Genomic DNA, 12,477 nt, shown 5'->3' on the forward strand with positions numbered 1-12,477 from the left:
TATTTGAATATTTGATGCGTCTCCTTTTTCCTTAACTTGGTGTACTATCAAGGTACAACTAATGCTGCTGCCCTTGTGTAAGGATGTGTACCCTCACCCTGTATCTCAATTTTTAGTATCTTATAGTTTAGGAAATAACTACATTGACGCTGCATATGTCAGAGGTGGCAGGAATCTACAGCTTGGCTTTTTTTAAGCCGTTGTGTTAATTTTTTATTTGTTTTTGAGGGAAAGGAGGGCCTCAGCCCATGTATTGCATTACATAAAAGCGCATGGAAAAACACAGGAAATCGAAGCGACTCTTCTACAAATTATTCTAATTCCAACCATTTCTTAGCTGCAACGTATAACAAATGAGTAACACGAGACTAATTGGGGTGGGGGGTTTAGCAAATGGTTTGGGCTACATTGATTTCTTAACTATCATACATGAATTTCACTGCCCAATATTTGGTCAAATGAGGATCTAAATCAGTGACTCTCTATCTAAACTCTGAGCTTGAGAACCTATTAACTGAACATCCGGGTCTAAAAACCACAAATCAAATATACAAACTTACACTCGATGCCGAGCATTCAAGCTGGAAGGAAAACAAAGCAGATTACATAAATAACAACATATATATGCTTTATACAAAGACAACATATTCACATGAAAACTCAGTTTCTAAGCAACACATAATTTAGGGTCCAACTGCAAAAGTAGAAAAAGAGAACAAGGAGCTATTACTGAAGAAGATACTAGGAACAACAAATCCTAGATATGTTGCAACACACAACCACTCTTTATTCTTCATTATCTTCTTCCTCATCACCTCTAGCCTCCTCGTCACTTCCTAATGAATTCTCTCTATCTCTACCCGAGCTCGAGTTTGGATTTGGCTCTGATGGATGATCATCTTCCTCATCAGATTCCGACCATACCCGTCTCTTACGATTTGAAGGTGCACCCTTTTAAAAGTCAAGCAGACGAATTTTTGTCACCGAAATTAATTCTACATTTGACTCTCGAATCTTCATATTTCTAAAATTAGACCTCCAAATCTTCATACTTGTTTGAAATCGGGGTCTTATATGAAACAATTTAATGAATTTTGGGGGGTCTACTTTATAGGTACGAAGATTTGGGGATCTAATATAGAAGTAACAAAGATTTGGAATCTAATATAACAAAACCCATTCAGAAAATAAGAAACCCAAGAAGGTAGGGCTGAATTGTGCCCTGTAAACTAGATTGGGCATCCATGTTTCTAGGTTACAATGAAGTATATCATCACTTACCTATTTAATATATTTACAAAGAAAGAGAAATATATTTACGATATTTAAGATACGATAGGGCCAAGAAAGATAAGTAGGCTTAGAAGTTGGGAGAACATTATTGTAAGCAATTAAGAAGGATATGATAATTGCAAACTTCACGGAGGAGATAGCCCCTAACAGAACCAAAACGAAGAAATACACTCATGTAACACACCCAAAAAATTTGTACAAAGGCTAAGTCATTTGTTGTAAAATGCAAGAGGGAAAGATATTACCACGTCTTCTTCAGCATCGGAATCTTTAAGACCAGCAGCGACAAAATTATCTCGTGTTCTATCTTCTTCATCCTCCTGATCATTCATTTCTTCTTGCTCATCCTCCATTTCAGCTTCTTCTTCTTCTTGTTCTTGTTCAAACCGAGTCTTACTCTTCTTCTCCTTCCTTCTCCTTTTCCCACCCTTCTTCCTCCTCCTCCCACCATCTCCACTCTCATCATCTTCACCCTGAGTTCTTTCTTTCCGCTTAGTGCTTGGAATGCTAACGGACTTCCATTGTTCCTACAGAACATGAATGCCGAACAAGGATTGAGACCACCATGATGAATGTAAGAAACTTCTGAAATATGTACGCAGTTAAAGGCAAACATTCCATCTTCCATCAACTTAAAGCCATATCAGTGGTGTTGATGCAAGTTCAGATAATGCATATGCCAGAAAGATTCAAATCAAAGTACATAAAACCATAGGATAATGAGAAATACTTTCATGTTCTTTATGGTTATGTCATGCAAAGTTAGCAGGATACTGCTATAAGACTTTTTCTACATAAAACACTTTGCAAGAGAAGATATTGCATGTGTAGTAGGTAGACGAAAACCTGACCTTAACACGCTCAAAATGTCCCTCATGCTGCCTCAATTATTTTAGCTCATCTTCATGCTTTCTCCTTTCTGCCTGTATCAATATAAAAAAAAATTTGATAAATATGTGAAACCTGAAATAAAGGACAACTAGACTACGAAAAAAATGAACCGTAAAGGCAAAACTATGAATTAATGTTATGAGTTATAATTTTCTTGAAATTTCCTCTGTTCTTCAGCCTTTCGTCTAGCTTCCTCAGCCAAGCTAACCTGGCGAGCAAGCTCTAACCTCTGACGGTTTTGCTGCTCTTCACGCTCAGCTACTACGCAATGAATCTTAGCAGCATCAAGTAGGTGTTTACAATATTATACATGGGTCTCTATCTTCTTCTCGTCAAACCCATGAGTGTGGTAACTTGATGCTGCAGACAACTGACTAAATACACGAACTGCATTTTTCAACTCTGCAACAGTTGATCGCACCTAAAATTGTTAAAAAAAAAATTATAGTACAATGAATAATCAAGGAAATAATAATAACATAACTATACTTTTCGTATCTCAAAAAAGAAAAAGAAAATGTGCACAGATACAACCACAGAAGCAGCATAAGAAACCGCCTACCCACCCACCCATCTGTTCGCCGTCCATGACCAAAAAATGAAAAAAGAAAAGAAAGAGGATTCCTGGACATCCTGGGATACTGTTACAGAGACACATTGCAAAAAAAAAAGAAAAAAAAGAAGGAAAAAAAGAAAGAAAAGTAGAATATTACACGAGCACACGAAGCGTGTGTTGAGTGAAGGACTTCTGAATGCAGCAATGTGATTATAGAATCAATACACATGCCTTATTTGCTTTATTATATAGTTAGGGTTATATAACAAATCTCAGAGGAAATAATGTTTAGCAATCAGATGAAACTATGAATTCTATGATAATAAAAAGCTATCTAAAGAATAGAAGCAGATGACCTCATCTGCGGTTCTCTTCGGCTTTTGTAAGGTTGACATAGAAAACTTATGCAATGCAACTCCCATATCAAACTGGAGTGTATAATTTGAAGGTGCCAAATGAATAGCTCTGAGCAAGGATTTTTTACATTCTTGCCACTGTTCAGCCTCATAATGAGAACGGGCTAAATATAGAAGAATCTGTGTGTCCGTGTTGTGATAGAACTTTCGCAAGCAATTTTGGTACTGCAGAAAAGCAATAGTCACACTAAGTGATGAAACAAACTTTTAGAGGAAAAAGAATGAGATCATGTACTTGCCATTTTCACTGCCAAAGCGAAATGACCTTGAGCAAAATAAACATGAGCCAAATTTACCCACACATCCAGCATCTGAACAAAAACGCTTCCTGAGGCAGCTTCTTGAACCTAAATTTTAAAATTAAGACCGCCATAAATAAGTTAACGGCTACAGAAAATAACTTATAGATAACCAAACCTAACCTGTGTAAATATATCCTTTGAAACATCAAAGTGGCCTTTTTCAGCCAAGACAAGTCCAGCACCATTAGCAGCATACAGTTCCCAGGACGCAACACCAATATCTTTTGTTAGCCTCTTTGTTTTGATGATGTTTAACAAACAATTTATAACTAATGTCGTTTGTCTAGTGTTTGTGTTTTTGTATTTATTCTAGGCAAACAATGAGTTGGTGGATGGATAGAATTGCGCATTCATGATCATATCCAACGGAGGTTGGCAGAATTGTGGAGTGAAGCCTATGCAATTCAAATTGAAGATCCAAGTTCTAGCTTCATCTGCAAGTTTACCAAGAAGAGCTTATTGAAGATCAAGATCAAGCTTGGGTATATTTAGTTTAGGTTTATATTATGAGTGTTAATACTTTAAGCTCATATTAATCACACACACGTATTTGTTGATTTTATCAAAATATAGGTGTTTTTGATAAAATATTGTTTTATTAGTTTATAGACTTCAATATTAGTTTACACATCTTTCATTAAGTCTACAAAATTATTTTGTAAAGTTTCAAAATTTGGTTAAGCCAAAATGTCAAAATTCACATGTTTACATTTCTATATTTTGGACCTCCTTGCAAAATGATGATAGTTTACATTTGAGAAGTCCTTGTAGCATGTGTATTATCATGTCTACTATCTTTTCCCAAAGTTTTATATTTTTTGGAATTTATTTGATATTTTTAAACAGGGTTTTAAAATCAGCATTTCACTTTCAAACCTGTAAATTTTTTGGAATTTATTTGATATTTTTAAACAGGGTTTTAAAATCAGCATTTCACTTTCAAACCTGTAATATTATATATCTGTTTGCGGTTGACCCCCAAAGTTTCTAGAATTTTCTGAGTTTCGAAAGTGGCTCGCGGTCGACCGTGAGTTTTCCACGGTCAACCCCCGTACTGTCAAATCTGCTCTAACGGCTAGTTTCCAGAGCCGTTGTTGAGCTGGTTTTTTGGTCTTTTCTTGTACTGTCAAATCTGCTCTAACGGCTAGTTTCCAGAGCCGTTGTTGAGCTGGTTTTTTGGTCTTTTCTTAGCTTTCTCTTGGTTTTGGGGTTTCATAAAAATACCCCCTTTTACCTTAGTTTTCGATAGCAATCCAAGAGGTTTAACAAAGTTTTAATAAAGGGTTTAAGTTTGTTTAAAGTGTGTTTATAAGATTTTAAGCATTTGAGTGTTTCGGTTTTGTGAATCAATTCCACAAGAGCTTAAGGAGATCATCTATTGAAGTTTGATCTTCCAACTATTCTCCCTCCATCTCTTGATCTATTGAGAAGTTTTCTAAACTCTATTTCTAGCTTTTTTATATATTTAATTATCATTGTTATTAAGCTAGAATTATATTGAGTTTAGTTTTGATTTATATCTCATTGTTACACACACCCACATTGAGCTTATTGTATTTTCATATATAGTATATTTGGGTTGGTGAGAGTTGTAACAATTGAGTGTGAGCTTTCATTGTGTTCTCATCCATATTAGAGAACAATCATTTATTGTATTTGTATTTATTATGATATTCACTTTGTCATACACTTGTACACCGAGAGAAGTGTGTGGCGAGAGTCGGGAATCATCCCAAGAGGAGTGGCATCGGTTGACGAACCTAGGGAGAGGTTGTATCCGAGCACTTGAGGGAGACACGTCTAGTTCAACACTTGAGAGGGTGTAGAGTGGATTACAAGAGTGTGTGAGTTATAGAGTTTTCGGTAAACTAGAAAACGTAGTGTGAGGTGTAAACGTTATCCGGGTGAACGTAGAAAACCCAGTTGTGATAGTGAATTTCTCCCCGGGGGTGGGAAGCGGAGACGTAGGACGGAAGATCCGAACTCCTAGGTAAAATGGTTGCTAAAATTATCAGAAATAACTAAAATCAAGGAGGTTCAAAGCTTCAGCGAGAATGCCAGGTCTTATTTAGAAAGTATAGTTAGTTGCTTCAGCAAAGCTGATGCTTTGGAAGTAAAAAAGATTGACAAAGTAACTAACCACGATGTTAATGTAGTGGAATACTTCTTGAAACAGAAATGTCAATCCAATGCTGAGATTGCTGAGGTGAGTTTTTGATGTTCCTTGTTGTGGGTACTCTATGCTTCCTCTTTTTTTAACTATGACTAACTATGATTTCAAAGATTTCATTTGATGCTTAATATATGACATCAGATTCTACAAAAATTTTTTTTATGTACTGGAGTTTTTCCATTTTGCTTGTACATCAGAGGATATAAATAATTTAGCCCATGCATTAGCAGTGAAGGAGGCGTTCAACAGTGTCATATTTTCTGTGATGATTGAGTTGTTGAATGCAATATGCAAATTAACGAAGCAAAATGCTCATATCTCCATGTTGTCTCGCACTCATGGACAGGTATTTTCCGTTCTAGATGAGAGGCAACTCTTGTTATAACGGAATACCAACTTTTTGTTGATTAGATGTTATCTACAAAAACTTTAATAATATATAAGCATAATTGAAAATCTTAAATTTCCCTTTTTATTTGTGTTTACACATAGAAGAACATAGTTTATTGTATATATTGATTTAGTAAAAAGAATCAGAAGCTATTAGACTAAGAAAATGCAGAGAATGCTTCAAGGGAAAACAAAATTTTTTTTTCATTTCCATGAACTAATTTATTTAGCAATCCTAAATTCTTAATAAAATTTATCCCAAATGGAGAGGGGATGCAACTGACAAGAGCACGTTTAGAGAAGGATTAGAGAAGTGGGATTACTCAAAGAAAAACAAAGTACTCTTGGGTTTTAAAAGTTAAACTTAATCTAAGGTGCACAGGGTAATATTCCACTAAGAATTTTTCCCTAATGTCCTAGTGGTAGATTTTTTTTTGGTTGCAATAACTCAAAGATTTCTGGCTGGTCATTTTGGTGAATTTTTATTTTTACAAAAGTAAGCTTTTTTTGGGGGGGGCATATATAGAAATAATTAAATAATGATTACATGTTGAAACTTAGGAATTTTCTACATGGGGCTAATACATCATGTATAATTACTGGTTTGATAAAGATTATACTATCTATCTTCGTTCATATATGTTTGCAGGACATGTTCTACATACCTTTCTTCACGAGTTTTTAGCTTGATGCTATTAAATAAATTGAATGGAACATTTTCAATCTGAAGGATAAAAATAATATAATCATGTCTTCGTTTCTTATTTAGTCCTATCAGAAAATTTGTGAGAAGTTAAGTTGCTTAAATAGGTATGCCCAAGACTCAAGTGTAACACGACTAGTTGATTTTGGCAGTAGGTTGAGCCAAACATGTTACATTTAGTGGGTCCCACGGCTTGTACCGCACCAATAGGCCCAACGGCCCAGGCCGTGACAAATTGTATCATAGCAGTTACGAGTCGGAAGTGTGGAGCTAAGTGCTATGCGGGGCTAAGTGCTATATTGCGTGACTGCGGCGAGAGCCACCTCTAGAGTCCACATAACCTAGTGATACCGGGATGCGCCAATTGTCATGTCATGATGAGGACGTCGCTTATGTAAGGTGGGTTTTTGTGACACTCCTATTTAATCCAACATCAGGACATGAGTGAGGATTTAAGTGGCTTAAATTATTTAAGTGTAATATTGGTTAGTCGATTTTGGCAGTAGATTGAGCCAAACAACACATTACACTTGTTGGGTCCCACGGCTTGTACCGCACCAATGGGCCCGTCAGGCCAGGGCGTGACATGGCCAATATTAGAAGCGGACATATCCGAAGTTGACTGCTCAAAGCAGCTAAAATATCATATTGATAATTTTCATCGTTATGCTACAGGAATAAATGATTTGCTTTTGTAATAGGTTTATGTGTTTTAGTTCTGATATCTTCTAACTCCCTTTGTAGCCTGCTTCACCCACTACTTTGGGAATGGAGATGGCAAATTTTGCTTTCAGACTAAGTGAAGTAGGAAAGACCTTTACAGAAGTGCAAATATTGGGCAAGTGTGCTAGAGCTATTGGATACTACAATGCACACAAAGTTGCATATCCTAATATTGATTGGCCCACTATTGTTGTTGAGTTCGTGACCTCTTTTGGGTTAGGTTTCAACCCTTACGTGACACATGCATGTTTATTTACTTCTACTACTTTTCTCTTTGCATGGTTTTACCTATCTGATTCATTTCAGCTTGATGGAATTTTTTTGCGTAATTAAGTAGTGCATAGACGATTTTGATATGGTTTTTTCTTTGTGGATGACTTGGATATGTTTCATTAATGGGAGGAGTACTTTATTTACCTGTACTTTTTTGACACTGCTGCTTGTATTAATTGTCTGCTTGAACTAGTTTACTAGTAAACAGTCCTCGGGAAGATTTAGGCAACTATACAACTGTAAAAGTGTATAACTAATAGAGCCTCATGATTTTCTTTAATATGAGTTTTGCAATCGACTCAGGTGACTAAAATGTAGGGTTTTTTTTGCCATTTCACGCTTCAAGAGTGTACAAAAGGTGATTCAAATAGTAAGTAGATGCTATCATGTGCATGCTTGATAATAAGTAGATACACTTGCAGATCTATCTTGGAATTACAGTACAATTATCAATTAGCCTATTCTACGCCAACCCGTTAGTGCATAAATAATAATGGAATTGCAGCACCAGCTAATAATTTTGTTAAGTTTGTGTTGTCTAAAAGGTTACGTCAATGCAGCCTATGAATGGAATGGCACTTGACTTGCATGCATACTCTCTATCTGAGCTTGTTGCTTGCTTCGTACATAGATTGAGCCGGATGACTATATCGCAAAGCTTTTCAATGTAGTTGTTCAGTCTAATAACATCCTAACAGATTTTAATCGGGACATATGGAGCGATATTTCGTTAGGTTATTTTAAGAAGGTAACATTCCTATGCTTGACCACTATACCCCTAAAATATTAGGACCTATTTTAGCTCCCAAACTTCCAATTTTGAACTAAACGATTTCATGATAATTTTTCTTTCTAGATGATCAAGGCTGGGGAGATTGGATCTTCAACTATGCCTCATAAAGTTAATCCTATTGATTTTGAGAATAGTGAGGGCAACTTGTGTTTGGCTAATGCTATTTTATATGCTCTCAGATCGAAATTGCCCATCTCTCGTATGCAGGTGTGCATCATTTACTTCTCCATCTTTATTCATGGTTCTTGAGGAGTACCTAATGTGAAGTTCAGTGCTATATCACAGTTCAAAAAACACGTCTTAGTGTCTTATTCTGGTAAAGTTATACTATACTTATTGCATGTGTAGTCATTGACAGAGGGATTTGACCAATTCCACTGTTTTGAGGAATTTGGGTATTGGATCTGGGTATTCTCTCTTGGCATACAAAAGTGCACTACAAGGAATCTGGAAGCTTCAGGTTAGTAGTAAAATCTGTATGAGATGGTTATCACTAGAGAATTAGATATAAAGCTAGATGTGTTATTGGTAGGAAATGTGTCGCTGTCATCGTTCTTTGCTTCATGTGTGTTGTTTGTTCTGTTCTTACTTTAACTATTTGGGTTGGGCATATGTTGAATTTGAATTCGTCACTAATGCAAGATGCTAAATTCTATGAATTATGAGATCTTACAAATGTGGATCCATTTCAAGATGAATTCTTGTCTTGCTGTCAACATAATTTCTATCCAATGTACATCTATCTAATAATATATATGATTTTAAGGATGTTTTAGTTTTTTTCTATATAAGTATTTCTTTTCTAAAATTATACTAACCATTCCCCTCAAAAATATTGTATGAACTATGTCTTTTCTATCCTTTTCAATTTCCTTTAGATCTATTATTTGGGATCCATAACTATAATATCTGGCATGATTCTTTTGAAAAAAATCTGTCTCTACATTCGAGTAGTTGATGCGAAGAAAGATACATCTAAAAGTGGAAAAAGCTCCTTTCTTGCTCAATATGCTGCTGACGTATAAAGACAATCCTAATGTTAACATTTAATTAGCGGTGGCAAATGGGTCGGGTTGGGTCGGGTAAGGTCATAGTTGACCCAACCCATATAAGTGTGACCCGACCCGACTCGTTTAACAAATGAGTCATTGCAATCCGACCCGTTTATTAAACGAGTTACCCAACCCAACCCATATAACCTGAATAACCCATTTATCAAATCTCAGTTCAATATCGTGGATACTATATAGATCAGAATGAAATTCTTTTGACTCTTTCGACAACCATGAGTCAAAATATGTATCGTGGATACTATATAGATCAGAATGAAATTCTTTTGACTCTTTCGACAACCATGAGTCAAAATATGTGATATTGCTACATAGATTGTACAAGAGATTGACCTTTTAATAACAATCCTAATTAAGGAATAGGTTACCGCTTATTAAAAGCATTATAAACCACGGTCCTCGCCATTTTGGCCATCGCCTCACTCCGATGAACCCCCTAATCCCTCTGATCCTCACACGACATAAAAGTTAAAACCGGACCGAAACTGGGCTTTAGAAAAAAACCTGCGCACTCCCAAGCTGACCTCTGACCCTTCAACCCTGCAACATAGCTCCTCCTTGGATCCAGAGCTTTGATCTTGAACAGATCCCAGCAGCTCTCCCCCATCGAGGTGAAGTAGTTCCCCGACAGCGATAGGTTCTCCAGCTTCCCGCAGCTTGCCAGGTCGCAGAGCACGTCAGGCACCTATTTCCTCCCCTTCTCTGACATCCCCTTGTCCTCCTCCAATCATGTTCGTACAAGCAAAACCGCGATCGATCTCTACTATTGAAATGCTGGCTCGCTGTCGATGAGGGCCAAGACATGGCTGACCGCGCCGGAGATGCTGGACCTGGCGAGAAACTGGGGGTCGAAGGAAGAGGAGAAAGAGGAGAAGGAGGAGGATGAACACGACGAAGATGATCTTCATATTTGGAGTTTGCAACCTATTTAGAATTAAACGGGTCGGTATTGAGTTACACGGGTTAGTTCGGGTTAACCCTAATTTACCCATCTAACAAACAGGTCAGTTCGGGTTGACCCGTTTATGACTCGACACATATAACTCGACCCGTACCTAATATAAACAGGTTGGGTCAGGTCAGGTTGATGGGTCGAGTCATAATTTGCCACCCCTACATTTAATCCAATTTATTCTGAAACTTGCCCAAATTAGTTTGAAGTTTAAAGCTCATTATTTTAAAGTAATAATACTTTGATTGTACATTTTTGATACAATGCCATCAATTTGTCTCATTCCAAATTACATATTTAATAATGACATGAGTCATGAAATTACATTGCTTTGTAACTCTATTCCTTTCTTAATTAATTATTTCTTCTCAATTATGTGTAGGTAAATGAGTCTCGTCTCAATGAAGACCTGGACCAGGTGTGGGAGGTGCTTGCAGAACCACTACAAACAGTAAGTCCTGACAATGCACTGCACTTCCCTTTAGACTTTATTATGACTACTTTTGTATAATTTTTCTTTTTTCTGCTTTTGTTGGTTATATGATGTAATATCAAAGGTTTGTTGTATGTCGTATTATTTTTGAAGGTTTTATATAAGACATCTAATTCCACCTCCCCCAGTATTTTGACTATATGATGGGAAAGATGACAGTCCAAGAGAGGGGTATTTTCACGCGAAAACAAATAGAATATAATTACATTAAGTCTCAATGATGGTCTAGTTACAAACTATTATTCTAGCATTCCTTCTAAAGATGGAAGAGTATATAGACCTATTATTTTTAGCTAGTTAAATCTAAGCAAAAAATTCCCTTCCCCTTCCCCCAGTACAACCCCCCCAAAAAAGGTAATGTTTTAGGTAAACCGTTACCTATCTGTCTGAATTGACATGTGAAGTGACATTTTGCTCAATATCATTTCATAATGACGTGACAATCAACCTTTATATGCTTCCTGTTCTCATGAGACTTAGTCTGTACCATTGGCAATATACGCCAGAACCTAATTATTACGATGTATTTCCATAGCCTGAGGTAGAAATACACCTATCTCCTGGTGAAGGTATTTAATCAACATAATCCCTCAAGCAGCAAGAGACATAACTTGATAATCAACCTTAGCAATAAATCATAGCACGGTAGTCTGCTTCATCGTGAGATCACTATATTCCTCAAATAAAAGTACAATATCTGCCAACGAGACACTATCAAGAATATAATTTGCTCAATCAACATCAAAGTAACCAATAATATTAAAGAATAAAAGAGACCCTTGTTGCTGATGGACTCTCTCTTGTTTTCTTGCATTAGGTTATGCACAGATACAATGTCCCAGAGGCATATGAGAAGCTGAAGGATCTCACCAGAGGAAGAGTTGTCAGCAAGGAGAGAATTCAAAAGTTTACTAATTGCTTGCAATTGCCAGAAGAAGCAAAGAGCGTTCTCTTGAATTTGACTCCCCAGTCATACATTAGAGAAGTAGAGAAGTTGTCTAAGTCTATCGACGATCATGTGGATTTGGTTAATGGGTTCAGGCTTTTATAGTCGTTGAAACAAACGTTGAATGAACGAGGTGAAAATTTTACTAATTTAATTCTTCGTGGTTCATGTTACTTCCCCTTTGCATTTTCGTTATGAGCAATGGCAGTTGATACCACAAACCGTTTGTGTTTGTATTATTGTGTAAGCTTGCAAGGGTAAATTAACAAAAGGAAAACGAAATTGAATAAGCTTGTATCATTTTTGGGTGATCTTTAGACCAGTGCAATCAGTTTCATTTGGTTCTTTTACTTATGGCCTGGAGGAAGAAAATTGCAAGCAGGAGGCTTCAAATACTAGAAATGGATTCTGGAGAAGCAACACGGGTACGCTTCCATGTATTGCTAAGTTCATTGTATTCTCCTTGTGTCAATTGTATTTTGTATTCTCCTGGTACTTGTATT

At 36.5% G+C, this 12,477-nt stretch overlaps 1 protein-coding gene across 1 annotated transcript; it reads left to right on the forward strand.

Annotated features, from left to right (window-relative positions):
* Positions 5,126-12,079, forward strand: LOC109845940 (adenylosuccinate lyase-like). Its single transcript, XM_020415175.1, has 9 exons — positions 5,126-5,164; positions 5,449-5,664; positions 5,795-5,977; positions 7,469-7,690; positions 8,352-8,468; positions 8,577-8,720; positions 8,872-8,973; positions 10,918-10,986; positions 11,846-12,079. Exons 1-9 carry the CDS (start codon positions 5,126-5,128, stop codon positions 12,077-12,079), a joined length of 1,326 nt encoding a protein of 441 aa, XP_020270764.1.

The sequence above is a fragment of the Asparagus officinalis genome, chromosome 6 (genome assembly GCF_001876935.1).
Source record: "Asparagus officinalis chromosome 6, Aspof.V1, whole genome shotgun sequence".
Lineage (NCBI taxonomy): Eukaryota > Viridiplantae > Streptophyta > Magnoliopsida > Asparagales > Asparagaceae > Asparagus > Asparagus officinalis.

Bases quoted from the DNA above. Each gene is read 5' to 3' on its own strand.
- LOC109845940 (XM_020415175.1), top strand. From the start codon at position 5,126: ATGATATTCACTTTGTCATACACTTGTACACCGAGAGAA. The intron at 5,165-5,448 runs GTGTGTGGCGAG...CCGAACTCCTAG, and splicing joins ACACTTGTACACCGAGAGAA to GTAAAATGGTTGCTAAAATT. The intron at 8,721-8,871 runs GTGTGCATCATT...AGTCATTGACAG, and splicing joins TGCCCATCTCTCGTATGCAG to AGGGATTTGACCAATTCCAC.